Source organism: Trichosurus vulpecula, chromosome 6 (genome assembly GCF_011100635.1).
Source record: "Trichosurus vulpecula isolate mTriVul1 chromosome 6, mTriVul1.pri, whole genome shotgun sequence".
In the NCBI taxonomy this organism is placed as follows: domain Eukaryota; kingdom Metazoa; phylum Chordata; class Mammalia; order Diprotodontia; family Phalangeridae; genus Trichosurus; species Trichosurus vulpecula.
In genome coordinates, this window is record NC_050578.1 from 261,102,433 (window position 1) to 261,119,145 (window position 16,713).

Genomic DNA, 16,713 nt, shown 5'->3' on the forward strand with positions numbered 1-16,713 from the left:
CTTTCCCTTGTGTCTTATTCTATTGTTCTTTTCATAAGCTCATCAAGAACTTGGGAAGAGTGACATTCAAAGCCATTTCTATTTGAAACAAATATTTTGAGAGTCTCCAAAGAATGTATTTCCACATTTTAATGTTATTTAAATAACAGCTTTAGTATTGGTCATATTCATGAAGGAAGAGGGGGGCATGTTGATAGAATAGAAAGCTTTTGATGGTTGGGCAAGGGTATAACAGGCTCTTTACCACATAAATACTTAATGTGCCCAGTAATCGTTACATTTCATATCCCCTTTTATGATTTTTTTCTGTATAACAATATAAGACCCCTGGGGGTGGGGACCTCTTTGCTTGCTTGAGTTCATACCCCCAGGAGTTAGCACAGGCCTATATTAAACACATAACTGTCTATATACCTATCTGGTCATCTGTCATTTTTCACTTTCCATCTAAATATCATCTATACTTATCTACCTTCTCTCTGTCTCTATTTTTCTCTATGTTTCTTTCTACTCTTTTCGTGTCTCTGTCTCTCTGTTTATCTGTCTATCTCTGCCTCTGTCTCTCCCCTCCCCCTTTCTCTTATCTATCACCTAGGTATCTACTAATTTCAATTACAAATATCCAGTAACATAACTTTAAATAGTCTCTCGGAAACTATCCATGTTCTTATTCACTTTGGCAACACTTTCCTATATTTCCTATTTATTTCTGTTTTCCTATGCACTCCTCTTGCTGGAGAGATTAAATGATGGAAGAGGCCAGATTCCAAATCTGTCCATAAATGAAGAATCAATGGTGGCAGTAGTTATTTGGTGTGGTGAAGAGAAAAGAATGAGATATTCCAATGGGTTATCACCAGGCTTATTGGATAATGTAGTATTCTATTTATACTTGATATTGACTGAATTTGCCATCAGAAAACCTGAATCTGTCACCTGTGAGCTATATGGTCTTGTTTTCTCCATACAGATATAGTGTGGGAAAAAGTGGCTTGATAAAAGTAGAAAATTTGAGCTTATTAGGAGCTATCTACATTCAGAACCACCTGACATTTGTCTCTGAGCTCTGCATTGATACAAAAGTGACATGGAAAACAGGAACAATGTGACTGAATTCATCCTATTAGGTCTTATAAAGAATCCTGAGATGCAGAAAGTCTTATTTTTTATATTTTTAATCACCTATATCATCACTGTGATGGGCAATATTCTCATTGTGATCACCATAACCTCTAGTCAGACTCTGAACTCTCCAATGTATTTCTTCCTTTCTTTCTTATCCTTAATTGATGCCTGCTATTCATCTTCAATTGTCCCCAAAATGCTTGCAGATTTACTGTGTGAGAAGAAAATAATTTCTTTCAATGGGTGTATGACACAAGTATTTATAGAACATGTTTTGGGTGCCTCTGAGATTGTCCTCCTCATTGTAATGGCCTTCGACAGATATGTGGCTATTTGTAAGCCCTTGCATTACACTACTATAATGAATTATCAATTATGTTGTCTCCTGGTAGTATTGGCCTGGACAGTGGGCTTCCTTCATTCAACAGGACAAATCCTTATCACACTATGGCTCCCGTTCTGTGGACCTAATGTCATAGATCACTTTTTATGTGACATTGTCCCTGTTATACAACTTGCCTGCACAGATACTTTCATTGTTGGTCTGCTAATTGCTGCAAATGGAGGGTTAATTTCTATGATTAGTTTTGTTATGTTGATGTGCTCTTATGTGGTCATCCTGCACTCCCTGAAAAGTTATAGCTCTGCAGGGAGACGTAAAGCTCTCTCTACTTGTAGTTCCCACATCACTGTTGTCATCTTGTTTTTTGTTCCATGCATTTTCATGTATCTTAGACCAGTGACCACCTTCCCAATGGATAAAGCTGTGACTATATTTTTCACTCTTATCACCCCCATGCTAAACCCATTCATCTACACAGTGAGGAATGCAGAGGTAAAAAATGCCATGAGAAAGTTGTGGAGCAGAAAAATTGTTTCAGATTACAAATGATATAACATAGACAATATGGATTATACACAGATTCAGAGATAGATATGAAGGACCATGGACTAGAGGGTAAAAATGGAGTAAGTTACACTGTATATGGGACCAGCACAGAAAAACAAAACCACCCAAACAGTGACTGGGCAGATCCGAGATCAATTTCCAAGGAGTTTACACATGTAGCTCAGATGAGCTGTTAGGTATTTATGGGTTCTTTATATGTAACATCATTATGTAACAAATGTCTGGTCTATTTCATGCAAATCTTTGTATTCATAGTCATTATGTAACTGGGACAAACTCCAGTAAATATGCTTTTGTAAATTAATGAATGTCTAAGAGAACCTTCAGATATGTTTATATACCTAGGCAGATTTGCCAGGGTTACAAAAACTTGAAGCTGGGGAGAACACACAGATGATGGCAAGAATGTCTCTAGTGCTTCATTTACCATAGTGCATCAGTTCCAAGAAATGCTGCTCATTAGGAGAAAAAAAAGTCTACTGTTCTCAGAAGGCTATACATTTGGGTACATTCTGTAAGAAAAATTTGAGAAGTCAGGAATTTGAGGGCTTTGAGAGCTCAAATGAGAAAACAGAAGAGAAAAAAGAGTAAGGAAAAGAGTAGGGAGACAAGAGAGAAGATAGTCACTGGTTGTGATCAAGTAGGAGAGGGAAGAGAATAAAATTCAAAGTATTGGATACATTTCTACAAAAATGGGAGAATCCTTCTAACTTCATGACTAAGAGAACAGGCTACACAAATTTCCAACTTGTCATGTGAAACTTGCTAAGTGAAACCAAAGTTTCATAATATCATAGAATTTAAGAGTTGGAGGTGACCTTAGCAACTGCTGAATTCAGAGACTCCCTATTTTATCCTAGAAGTTTTTTTTTTTAATTCTAACCCAGTACAAATCTGAGAAAGTATAGGAGATAGAACTTATTTCTCTAATAGTTTATATGGCACTTTTACCACTTGATTCCTTTTCCTATTCTGTGTATTGTTTCATGTCTTAATTAAATACTTTTCTTATTGAATCCAAGTGTCTTTATACAGTACGGTAATAGAAAATGGACTAGATAGAAATGTGAACCAAATAGATCTTAGACATTTGCTAGAGTATATGAGGGGTTCCTGGGTCATAAAAGAACTAGATTACAAGGAGCTGGAGGATTTATATAGTTCTATTTTTAGGGAAATAACCACACAGAATTAAAATTAGGGAAATCATTATTTTGGAGGAATTTGAAAATCCCAGTCCAAAAAAGATCTATTCCTCTGAGAGTTTCCACAGTGGACACAATTTTTTTTCTGTATGTTATTCCCTCCTCAAGTCAAATCTAATGAGAACAAGATTCACTCATTCCGTTTCACCTGCCCCCTTCCCTTTCAATAGAACCACTTTTTCTTGCCACTTTTATGTGAGATAACTCACCCCATTCTCTTCCTTTCTCCTTCTCCCAATATATTCCTCTCTCACCCCTTAATTTTATTTTTTAAGACATCATCCCTTCATATTCAACTCACCCTGTGTGCTCTGTCTATGTATATATGTATGTATGTATGTATGTATATTCCCTTCAACTGCTCTAATACTGAGAAAAGGTTTCATGAGTTACAAATATCATCTTTTCATGTAGGGATGTAAAAAAACAGTTCCACTTTAGTGAGTTCCCTATGATTTTTCTTTCTTGTTTTCCTTTTCATGCTTCTCCTGATTTTTGTATTTGAAAGTAAAATTTTCTATTCAGCTCTAATCTTTTCATCAAGAAAGCTTAAAAGTACTCTATTTTATTGAAAATCCATTTTTTTTGCATTGGAGTATTACACTCAATTTTGCTAGGTTTGTGATTCTTGGTTTTAATGCTAGCTCCTTTGACCTCTAGAATATCCTATCCCAAGCCCTTTGGTCCCTTATGTAGAAGCTGCTAGATCTTGTGCTATCCTGATTGTATTTCCACGATACTTGAATTTTGTTGTTGTTGTTGTTGTTTGTTTTATTTTGTTTTTCTGCCTGCTTGCAATATTTTCTCCTTCACCTGGGAACTCTGGAATTTGGATACAATATTCCTAGAAGTTTTCTTTTTGGGATGTTTATCAAGAGGTGATTGGTGGATTCTTTCAATTTCTATTTTACCCTCTGTTTCTAAGATATCAGAGCAGTTTTCCTTGATAATTTCTTGAAAGATAATATCTACGCTATTTTTTTGGATCTTGGCTCTCAGGTACTGCAATAATTTTAAAATTATCTCTCCTGGATTGATTCTCCAGGTCAGTGATTTTTCCAATGAGATATTTCACATTGTTTTCCATTTTTTTCATTCTTTTGGTTCTGTTCTATAATTTTGTGATTTCTCATAAAGTCACAAGCTTCCACTTGCTCAATTCTAATTTTTAAGGCAATATTTTCTTCAGTGGTCTTTTGTCCCTCCTTTTCCATTTGACTAATTCTTCCTTTAAAAACATTCTTCTCTTGATTGGCTTTTTGGAGCTCTTTTGCCATTTGGGTTAGTCTATTCTTTAAGGTGTAATTTTCTTCAGTATTTTTTTGGGTGTCCTTTAGCAAATCATTGACTTGTTTTCCATTTTATTGCATCACTCTCATTTCTCTTCCTAATTTTTCCTCTATTTCTCTCACTTGCTTTTCAAAATCCTTTTTGAGCTCTTCCATGGCCTAAGAACAATTTATATTTTTCTTGGAGGCTTTTGATGTAGGCTCTTTTACTTTGTTGACTTTTTCTGGCTGTATACTTTGATCTTCTTTGTCATCAAAAAAAGATTCTATAGTCTTAGTCTGAGTCCATTTATGCTGTTTTGTTCATATTCCCAGCCAACTACTTGGCCCTTGAGCTTTTTATCAGGATATGATGACTTTCAGAGTGGAGAGTGCTTTGTTGCAAACTTCAGGGTCCTTGCACTGTTGTTTTCAGAGCTACTTCCATTCTGAGGTGGTATGGTACTCCTCTTCTGGCCTGTGCCCTGGTCTGTGATGCAAGCACTCCATTCTGCTATGTACCTACCAGGAGGACTCCCTCTCCATAGTCACCACAAGCTCTGTCACACCAGCACTCCTCCTCCCCCAGGAACCACTCACCAGGACCATGACCTAGATCTAAGTAGGGCAAAGCAAGAGAACTCTGCCTCTGCACCACCAGCAAAGTGCTCCCTGCACTCCTGCTCTGATCCACTGCTTGATTCCTCTCACACAGTCTGTTGGTCTGGGACCAGAGGAAGCTGCTGCTGGAGCTCTGGAAGCAACCACAGAGCTTCCTGCTGCTTCAGCTGCACCACCTTCATCACCCCAGGAGGCTGAGGACAGGCCACACACTTCTCACACCCAGATACAGCAGTTTTCCCACTGACCTGCTCTATTGTAATTGGCATTTGTGGGTTGAGAATTCTGGTAACTGCTACAACTCAGTGATTCATGGACCTGAGGGCTGCTCACCACATCTCCTCCACGCAACCTCCTCAGCCCTGGTCTGTCCTAGCTCAGCCCAGAGTGGGCTGTGCTCTGCTCCCAATATGGCACAATAGACCCTTCCCAGTGACCCAACTGGAGACCTGCTTCCTCTGTTATTTCATGGTTTCTGTAGCTCTAGAATTTGTTCAGAGCTATTTTCACAAGTGTTTGGAGGGATTTGGGGGAAAGCTTAAGCAAGTCCCTCTTTTCCTGCAGCCATCTTTGCTCTGCCCCCTCAAATTTTAATAAAGTAGAATTTAATGAAGGGATATGATGACAAATTTATTTTGCCCTACACTTGATGATGAAAAGAATGTATTTCATTGCTTTCCTTTGGTTTCCAGTTTTATGGGAAAAAATGGCCAAGTCATCAGATTCCATTAATCATAAACTTTTAAAAATGGTTATTAAAATTGACCATGGCTAAGCATAAGAATTTGAGACACATGGTTATGACATGAAGAGAGTCATTTTAAAAACACACTGAGAATGTTACAAATGATTTTCCCCTTTAAATTCCTTAAGGATACTATATATTTATCCTGATGGAGGTGACATAGGTAACAAAATTTCTAGGGTTCTTTTCTAAGTTAATGAAACATTATCAGTATCTTTAAATATTTTTAATAACTTTCACCCTTTGAGATTGGATTTGACCTTTGGAATTAACCAAAATTGATTTGGAGCTAAATGATATAATGGTGGGCCAAATTTGAGAGTTATGTTATGGTTTGACCAAAAAGATGATTATTTAAAAAAATAAGTGCTTGGTAAGAGAAGACCTGCACTAATGTTATTTGCTATTGTTGAGTGAAAAAGGCTAATTTGGGGGAGAAGATTATAGATTGGCACCCAAAAGACTTTAAAAATTCTGGAGATATACTGAGAAATGATTATATGAAATGTATATCAGGATGACTTATCAAGGAGAGTTTTAATATTTTGTTTAATTTTAAGCATACAACTATTTCAACAACTATAGAAAAAAACACATCATTAAAAGGATATGGAATGTATTTCCGAATAAAAACATATATACTTGGACTACTTTATATTTCAAAATATGCATTTTCAATTTGATATTACAAATCCAAAGCAATCATTTAGCAATTATAATATCATTAGATTCAGAACAAGAAGGGAGCTTCTAGATCATTTAGTACAAACTCCTCATTTTACAAATTAGGGACCTGAAGTCCAAATAGTTAAAGAGACTTGCCCAAGGTTTCAAGCTAGCAAGTAGTTGATCTGAGAGTGGAACTCAATTTGGCTCCCATTATACCACCATGTCAACCAAAGGTTCTTTTCCTGCTCTTAGTTTCCAAGAATTCCTTATCCTGGAATGGGTAAAGATACAGACACACATATGTATGTACATGTATGCATGCATAAGTGTGTGTGTGTGTGTGTGTGTGTGTGTGTATAATCTCTACAATATAAGTTAGAGGATTTATGGAAAAACAGATAACTCCCTTGATATTTTTTTCCTAAGAAGATCATCTTTATGATCATGCTATAAAAGAATGTTACTTGATGACTATTTTTAGGAGGGTAGGATATAACGTGGTCAGAAAAAAAAAAGCAGTATGATTATATTGTTGCTGTAAAGACAGCACACAATTGGAATTATGACCTCTTTTTGTTAAATATAAGAGAAAAATCAACAAGTAATATTACATTAAGGTACATTTTATCATAACAGATATAATACTATACTCTTTAACAAGGACCCCCTGCATTGCCTTTCCCTCCTTCTTTTGAAATCACTTTATACCCTCCTATTTATTCATATATCTTCTTTATGTTCTTTATCATTATACAACCCTGAATAGTACCCCATGTTAATTTTATTGCTTCCAGTTACATTTGTTATGATCTTCTCTTTCTCATTTCCAATTTTTGTAATGTGAGTTTCAGTTCATTAATTTGTTGTTGCCAAATTTCTCTTTTCTTAATTATACTCGTTAGTCTGAATTGCTCTGCCATATCTTCTCTGGTTCTTCAACTCTTAGACTGCCTGTACTACCTTCTAAGGGAAGATGTTCTGGAGCCCTGTCACTCTCTCTTAAATTACTCTATATAAGAATAAGTATCACAATAATCACCTAATTCCCATGCACTACCAGTCTCAGTGAACATTACTGAAATGGCAAAAAGTGACCACAACAGCTTTAAGAAAGTATCCTAATAAAAACTTATATAACTTAACATAACATAGGGACCTACACCTTATGCCATTGATAGAAATATGAACAATTCCTCACCAAAAAGGAAGAAGATGATTGATACAGTGTCAGAGCACATGATAAACTGATCAAAAACCTACAAAAATTAGAATTCAGGAAGAAATAGACATCATTTCACTAAGCTATACTAGTGGATAATTAGCTGGTAAAAAACCATTGGCTTTGCTCACTGTAACCCAAAGTGCTTGCCTTCTGGATAAGGCCTAGGAAACAGTGAAAATACCGTGAATAAGATCAATAAATTCTTTTTGGATCAAATCCCAAGCAAAGGCAGCATTGATAAAATGAATAAGCCAAATCAATTAGTATGGAGAAAGAGAGGGGTATATGATGAAAATTCAGAACCATGCTATATCCAGAAGAAATTACAGAATGGCTGCCTAGATGAATGTGTACTTAAATCCTACTTATGACACATACTTTTTTTCTTTTTACCCTGAGCCAGGCACTTAACCTTTTGGTGTTCTGGGCAAATCACTAAGACTTGACTTTCAGAGAAAGTTCCAACTTATATTTATAGGAGTTTCTTCACTCAGGAGCAGGCTACCCCAGAAGCAAAAAAAAAAAAATGAAACTTGTCCCTATACCTTGATGCATATGTGTGTGTATGTCTGTGAATATGCATGTTTTTGCACGTGTGTGTGAGTATGTGTGTATATGTTTCTTTATAGATGAGATGAGGGAACTGAATGTGCTAAAATACTCATTAACCTGGGATAAACAGTAATAATAGGAATAAAATAATAGTATAATTTATAACCTTTATACAGTATTTTAAGATTTGCAAAATATGTAAAATATATGTTATACAATAATATGTATATATACAAATTATAAATAAATAAAATTGTTTATTTTATCACTTTTTTATCATAATACTATGATGTAAATGCTATTATTATGACTACTTTACAGATGAACAAATTGAGCCCAAGACAGATTTGGTGACTTGCCCAATGTTACACTGCTGCCAAGTTTCTCTTGTAGAATTTGAACTCAATTCTTATTTTTTCTTAGAATTTTAAGTTATTATTTACTAAACATATTTAAGAACCCCTGCCTTGAGATTTCCTTTTAAAGCACATAGAACATAACAATCAAGTAGAACAGAAGTGACAGTTATTTTCACAGATTGCCCAGAAAACTGGGAAATTACTATTATAACAGCACAATAAAGAGGCTTGCAAACTCAACTCTGAGGGAAAGACAAAAATCTCTATAGAGAGAATGTGGCTATAAGGCCAAAATTCGATGCATTTTATTCTACGAAGTGTTATACACATAAATTTGGAGGTTGCCATTCCCTTTAATTCACAACACTGGTGTGCACTTAGACTAGATCCATAATCCAGAAAGATTATCAGTAGCACTAAAGTTCAAAGGTTTTTATTGCCTCACTGTTGAAACGTAAATCGTTGTCCTAAAAGAATGAGCAATTTAATTCATAAATTTCGTGGTCAGCCAACTGATGCTTTTATACCTCTTGATATTCATATGAAAAGGAATGAATAACAGTGATTTTTTCCTTTCAAAAATTCATTAAATATTTAAGTCCTTACTACATATAATACGCTATTTTAAGGATGTCAAAAGGAGTTCACAATCTAATAAAGGAGATATGATATGTACACGAATAAAAAGTAACAAGTTTGTTGTTGTTGTTCAGTTGTATCTGACTCTTTGTGTCCCCGATGGACCCTTCTTTTTACACTATCTCCCAAACTCTGTCTAAATTCATGTTCATTGCTTTTATGATAGTATACGTCCATCTCATCTTCTGCCACAACGTTTTCTTTTTGCCTTTGCTCTTTCCCAACATCAGGGTCTTTTCGAATGAGTCCTATCTTCTTGTTATGTGGCCAAAGTATTTAAGCTTCCACTTCAGTATTTGACCTTTCAGTGAATGGTCTAAATTAATTTATTTAAATATTGCCTGACTTGATCTCCTGGCTAAGCAAGGGACTTTCAAAAGTCTTCAGCACCACAATTTGAAAATCAGTTCTGTAGCTCTCAGCTTTCCTCATTGCCCAAGTCTCACAGTCATACATTAGTATGTATGGAAAAACTATAACTTTGACTATATGGACCTTTGTCAGCTAGGTGCTGTCTCTGTTTTTTAATATGCTGTCCTGATTTGGTGTAGCTTTCCTTCCAAAGAGGAAGCATCAGATCTTATTTTTTAAAGTTTTTATTTTATTTTTTCTCAATTATGTGTAATTCAAAGTTTTTAACATTTTTTTTTAATTTTGAGGTCCAAATTCCCTCCCTTCTCTATCTCCTCCTTGAGAAGGCAAGCAATTTGATAAAGGTTGTACATGTACAGTCATGCAATACATTTCCGTGTTAGCCATGTTGCAAAAGAAATATAGACCAAAAAAAATCATAAAATTTTTTTAAAAGTATGTTTCAGTTTATATTTAAATTCCATCAGTTCTTTCTCAAGTTGGACAGCATTTTTTTTATCAAGTCCTTTAGAATTGTTTTGGAAATAGCTAAGAAGTCACAGTTAATTATTGCACAATATTGTTGTTACTGTGTTCACTATTCTCCTGATTCTGTTCATTTCACTTTGCATCAGTTCACTTAAGTTTTCCCAGGTTTTTCTGAAGCTGTTCTACTTATTTATTATAGAACAATAGTTCTCCATCATATTCATATATCACAAATTGTTCAGCCATTCCCCAACTGATTGGCATCTCCTTAATTTCCAGTCCTCTGCCAACTCAAAAAGAGCTGATATAAATATTTTATAGGTCTTTTTACCTTTTTCTTTGCTCTCTTTTGTGTACAGACCTAGTAGTGGTATTGCTGGGTCATAGGGTACGTACAGCTCTCTGGCCCTTTGGATATATGAACTCAGATGTTTTTGACTCATTTTTGAAAATGCTTTTCCTCTTCTAGACATAAGTAAAATAGAAAACTCAAATATTTCAGCACTTCCAAAGTTCTACTCTAATGTTTAGTGAAGTAACAAGAACAATTACATGTTCACCAAGTTTAACTCATTAGACTGAAATGCTCTTGAGAACTCATTACCTACCTACCACACATGAAGACACTTCAAAAAACTTTCTCTCCAAAACAACACATGTTCCGAGGCTCCAGAGAAAGACATTTTCTGAAGATGCCCTTAAAGGTTATGTTTATTAATCAACAGAAGAATTGTAGCTGAGACGTTCAACTCTTCATGGGCTATAGCCTTCCTTCCCTCAGATGACTGTAACTATATTACAGTCAGCTGGGTACTTGGGCAGTGTGCCTAGCTGAGGAGCCTAGTGCAAAGGGCTCACAGGTGAGGCATAGGGATTAAGAAAAAGTAATGTTTTTTTTTTTACCCTCTCGAGTGAAGGTGTATCTGGCCAGACCTTTTAGACAAGATTAAGTAGACATGGTGGTGGTTATACAATATCATCCCTGAATATTTAGTGAGCATTTTATCCGTGTATGTCTCCCTGCCGGCCTGCTCAATGATGATAGCAATTCATTAGTTGGTCAAGATGTGTGAACAGACGAGCATATAAATGTTATCTGAAAGAAGAGTTCATATGGCTTACAAATAATATCATTAATTTATTTAAAGAGTTTCTTCATTTTTGTCTTGTGTCAGTACCCTTATGTCTCTCCTTCCAGTGATGACAATTCTACAACCTCAATCCCCACCCCCCGACACATACACACATTTATAATTCTGCTACTCCATACAAAAGCATTTGCACACCTTTGCCGTACTACTCAATGTGGTGTGTGTGTGTGTGTGTGTGTGTGTGTGTGTGTGTGTGTGTGTGATGGAGAGGGATAGAGAGAGTCAGAGAGAGACAGAGACAGAGACAGAGAGACAGAGACATAGAGATAGAGACAAAGATAGAGAGAGTCAGAGAGAGAGAGACAGAAAGACAGAGAATGCATGGGGGTGGGGCAGAAGACCCAATTAAAATCCTTTGTCCAAGGTGACCTTGACAAGTCATTACTACTCTCTGTATCTCCCTTACATCGTCTATACAACTGAGGTACTCAAATTTATACTATCTATATTGATTATAGATTTTCAGAACAGAATGGCACTTAGAGATCATTTAGTCATTTAACAGATGAAGTTGAAGCCCAAAGAGATGAAATTATTTTTTTCACACAGATAGAAAGTTACAGAATCATTATTTAAACCTAAAGCCTCTAATTTGAGTCCACATTTTTTTTCTTCTCAATCCACATTTACACTGTTAAAGTGACTAATGGACTTTGCAAATTATTAGAAAAAATAATGACTAAAATGCCAGTAGCTAATCAATATTATTGTTTTGAACTTCTATGCACTGTCTTATATTCAATGCAAAAGGACCCTGTTTGGAAGCCAAAAATAGAATTAAAAACATTTAAGAAGCTCCCATTTCTACCTTTTTATATGAGCATGAATCTAATCATGACTGATACTGAGATGGTTCTTACTTCATTTCTCTTTGAAAGGCAGAAAAATATTTAAGAGTTTTCTTAATGAAAATAGTTGATTTTAATTACATGTTGCTTTGGGAAAAATAGGTATATTAATTTAATGAATTGATTGCTTGGTTAGATTGGGTTTTCTTTACCCTAATGTCAGGCTGGTACTAGCCAAAAGACAGCAATGGAGGATATCAAAGATAAGGAAAGGCAGAGAAGAGAAGGTTTGAAGATAAACAGAGCAGAGACAAGAAAGGCATGGGGTTGCAGTGAGAACTTGTCTAATGATATGATTATTGAGTCATTAACTACCATAGCAAATCAATAAAAGGCAGTTAGTGGGTATAATGGGGTCAGCCAGGTGGCACAGTGGATAGAGTGGCAGGCCTGGAGTCGGGAAGATTTGACTTCCAGTGTGAACTAGCTTTGTGAACCTGGGTAAGTCACTGCACCTGGTTTACCTTAATTTCTTCACCTATCAAATACCTGGAGAAGGAAATGGCAAACCACTCCAGTATCTTTGACAAGAAAACACCAAATGAGGTCACAAAAAGTCAGACATGATTGAAATGACTGAACAGCCACATCAAATGTGTGTATAATTCGTATATAATTAAGCATATTTAGACATAAACAAGTACAGCAAGAGCAAACCAGTGAATGTCCATAGGAAGGAATAACAACTCAATATTTACATAGTATAATTCTTGCTTATTTTTTGTATTTAAAACTATTTTTTAAAAGAAAAATTTACAATAGTTGTTACAGAGTTGTAATCTTGTATAAACATGTTTGATGCCTATGTTCCTCATGATTCTCTGTTTCCTTATTAGGAGGTTAAAAATTCAGTAGATAGTGACTACATTCAGTTCTGTTTTGCACATATTCAACTAAAGAAATGCATAATAATTAGCTGCTAGTTTAATTCTGAGAATCATCCTGAAAATGGAAGATTCTTTTTCATAAGTATATTAACTTTTTCATCTCCCTGTGATTCTATGAAACTAAAGGAAATACTTAGGACTCCACTAGCCTGGAAGAAAGGGCTTCTTCCTTTTTTTGTAAATATAACAATAACAAAACACTTAAAGATTGGTAAAGCACTTTATCTCATTTGTTTCTGGGAACACCCGTAAAATATTCCTAAATTTACAGATGAAGAAAGTTATGTTGACATACAATAATGACTTTCCTATGTACCTGCTAAGTGGCTGAAGCAGTATTTGAACTTAGGTCTTCCTGACTACGTGTCTATTCACTTGCTGTGAGACTACTCTCTTAATTATAGAACACAGACTAGAGTGCAGTATTCTCATAAAGGTTAAACTGTAAGGTTAATGGGGAATAAGATCTTTCCCACCCATCAATGGGCCTCATGTGGAGCCCATTGAGGGCAGGCTTACATACCTTTTGTTAATTTCTAATTAGACACTGAGCCTATTAGCTCTCTGAGAGGTGAGTTCTTGCTTTGGGGGCTCACTTATGAGAAAGATGTTGTGATTCCCTGGTTGAGACTCTGAGTGGCCATATGTTCAGAGCTCCTGGACTCTTGATTCAGTGGTGGATGTAAAGCTTTGATTCAAGAAGTAGAACCCTGTCTGTTGGTCTTTATTTCTCTTCTCTGTTTTTTTCTGTTTAATTAAAGGAGATTGTTGACCACTGAAATAGTTTTTTCTCCTAGTAATGCAGATAAAAGAATCTGCACTAGCAGCCATCCTGGGTGTGCCAGTGTGGATGCCGTTATACAAGCTCAGAAAAAAAAATTATAAACTGGGAGAATTTCCTTCATCCTTTATTGAATGGGTTTATTCTTAAACTCATATAATATCATACCTAAGAGATGAAGAAAATGAAGCTCAGAGATTAACTTAATTTCCCAAGATTTCGATGATAGTTAATAGCAAACACAAGATCTGCACTTAACTCCTCTGGTTTTAAGTCCAGTGGATTTTCCATTGTGATAAATTAAGTGCCGTAATTGTGGAGGAGAGCCATAGAATGAAGGCAGGAAGGGTAGGGAATGGAAGTAGGAGAAAAATAGTGTATAAAAACTAAGAACAAAAGGCTCTTTCTACTTTAGAATTTAGAGACTAATACAATGCAGTGGAAAAAGTGATGACTTGAGAATCATACTTCCAGAGTTCAAATTCCAACTCTGTGTTACTAATTTGTATTAACTTGGTTAAATTACTTAACTTATTTGGCACCCAATTTCCTCATGTATAAAATGAAGATAGATTGCATGACTTCTAAGATCCCTATGAGCTCTAAAATTATGATCCTATGATCACTGTCCTTTGGAGAACCTGTCTGCCTCGGAGACTTTATTAATTAGGTCTATGTTGCCCTCTTTCTAGGTAGATTGGCTTTCACAGCAGTGTTCCCTTCCTGAATGGAACACTCTGACTCTCCAAGCAATGTGACAGAATTTATCCTCCTGGGACTTACACAAAACCCACAGCTCCAGAAAATATTCTTTGTTCTATTTTTATTCATCTTCCTCTTCACTGCTTTGGCCAACCTGTTCATAGCAATCACCATTGCCTTAAGCCCTACCCTTTCAGCTCCCATGTACTTTTTCCTTACTTATTTGTCCTTTATTGATGCCTGCTATACCTCGGTCACCACTCCTAAGATGATTATTGACTTGCTCTATCACAGGAGAATTATCTCCTTCAATGGTTGTCTCACTCAGCTCTTTGTTGAGCATTTCCTTGGGGGCTCCGAGATCATCCTCCTCATTGTCATGGCCTATGACCGCTATGTTGCCATATGCAAACCCTTGCACTACATGGCTATTATGCGGCCTCATGTGTGCCGCCTATTGGTAGTAGTTGTCTGGGTGGGGGGCTTAGTGCATGCCACTGCTCAGATCCTCTTCATAATCCACCTACCCTTCTGTGGCCCCAATGTCATCGATCACTTCATGTGTGACCTGTTCCCATTGCTGAAACTCGCCTGTACTGATACCTACATGCTGGGGATGGTTGTTGCTGCTAACAGTGGAGTCATGTGCATGCTGATTTTTTCCATGCTGCTTGTCTCCTATGTTGTCATCTTGCGCTCCCTAAAGACACACAGCTCAGAGGGGAGGCGCAAAGCCCTGTCTACCTGTGGCTCCCATTTCCTAGTGGTTGTCCTGTTCTTTGTTCCCTGTATCTTCACCTACACACGACCTGTATGTACCTATCCTATAGACAAGTTAGTCACTGTTTTTTTTGCTATTTTTACCCCCATGTTAAATCCTATAATCTACACAGTAAGGAACACAGAAGTGAAAAATGCCATAAGGAATTTGCTTAAAAAAAGAGTCACTTCCACTTCCCAGTGATTTGAAAGGAATGCTAGTACATGCAAAAATAAAGACAGATAATACTCTGTGATTACAACACATAGGAAAGAGTCATTTTAGGGGTGGGTAATTGGAAGTTGATTACACAGAATCAAGATTTTGACTATATAGATATGTGGGGCTATGGAGTGGGATGTAAACCCATGACATTTTAAAATGATAGTACCCTATTGTCAACTATCCAGTTGCTTTTTAGGTGAATTAAATAGAATTATAGATTATTAAAGCTGACAGTTACTTAAGGAATCATTTTTGGCCCATTATCTTATTTCATATGTAAAAAAAAATATTGAGGCCTAGAATCATGTTACTAATTCAAGGGCACAGAGTTAGGAAGGGACATACACTAGCACTATGACCTTGGCAAGTCACTGTGCATCTCTAGACTTTTCTTTTATCATCTTCTCCTTCCATATGACCTGGCACATAGTAAGCACTTTCAAAATGCTTGATGAATACTGAATGTAAGAGGTAAAAGTGAATATTGTACTGCCTTAATCCTGGGTAAACTTGAGGATGGTGTTGATGCTATTTGAGAAGCGACAAGGTATGAGTAGAAAGACAAGCAGTTTTCTTGTTACAGAATCTCACCACTACTATTTTTGCTACCCCTGTGACTTTGGGTAAATATTTCACTTCTCCCAGTCAGACTAAATGATCCTATGGACACTTTCAAAGTCGGCTATCTGTCATTGCTTTGAAGGGAGAGTTTTATAACCAACCATAAGCAATTTAATATGAGATTTTATTGTGGGCTGGCAGACTAGTAGAAAAGAGGGTATAAATCCTTGGGTACTATGGAGAGGGGTAGAGTGAGGTAATATGCTGCCCCCTTTCTAGTAATCATGAAAGCCTCCAACAGAGATAGATGGGAAGGTACACAAAACACCCATAAACCTTTACCCCCAAAGAACAAATTAAAAAATCTTTTTTTCTTTATGACTTACAGTGTGTCTATGTATATGTATGTGCATGTGTGTGTGTTTATATGTGTGTATATTTATATATGTACACATATTTCAAGTTCCTTTTTACTTGATGAAATAGATATAGATATCTATCTATATCACCAAGTAAAAAGATATATGTGTGTATATATATACATATATACAAATATATAGATATATTTGTGTGCATATCTCTATCTCTATATGTATATATACATATATAGCATATATATATATATATATATGTGTGTGTGTGT

The 16,713-nt window shown here is 36.0% G+C and overlaps 2 protein-coding genes across 6 annotated transcripts; both read left to right on the plus strand.

Moving 5' to 3' along the window:
* Positions 1-1,087: 1,087 nt before the first annotated feature.
* Positions 1,088-6,713, plus strand: LOC118853369 (olfactory receptor 4C12-like). Of its 2 annotated transcripts, XM_036763390.1 has the most exons (2): positions 1,088-1,999; positions 6,702-6,713. In XM_036763390.1, exons 1-2 carry the CDS (start codon positions 1,088-1,090, stop codon positions 6,711-6,713), a joined length of 924 nt encoding a protein of 307 aa, XP_036619285.1. The 2 variants fall into 2 exon arrangements, with proteins under 2 accessions (XP_036619285.1, XP_036619284.1); XM_036763389.1 differs by lacking the exon at positions 6,702-6,713 and having other exon boundaries at positions 1,088-2,017.
* Positions 6,714-12,504: 5,791 nt separating this feature from the next.
* LOC118853421 (olfactory receptor 140-like) lies at positions 12,505-15,488 on the plus strand. Of its 4 annotated transcripts, none has more exons than XM_036763503.1 (2): positions 12,505-12,518; positions 14,573-15,488. In XM_036763503.1, exons 1-2 carry the CDS (start codon positions 12,505-12,507, stop codon positions 15,486-15,488), a joined length of 930 nt encoding a protein of 309 aa, XP_036619398.1. The 4 variants fall into 4 exon arrangements, with proteins under 4 accessions (XP_036619398.1, XP_036619399.1, XP_036619400.1 ...); XM_036763504.1 differs by lacking the exon at positions 12,505-12,518 and adding an exon at positions 13,056-13,069; XM_036763505.1 differs by lacking the exon at positions 12,505-12,518 and adding an exon at positions 13,998-14,011.
* The last annotated feature ends 1,225 nt before the right edge of the window (positions 15,489-16,713 follow it).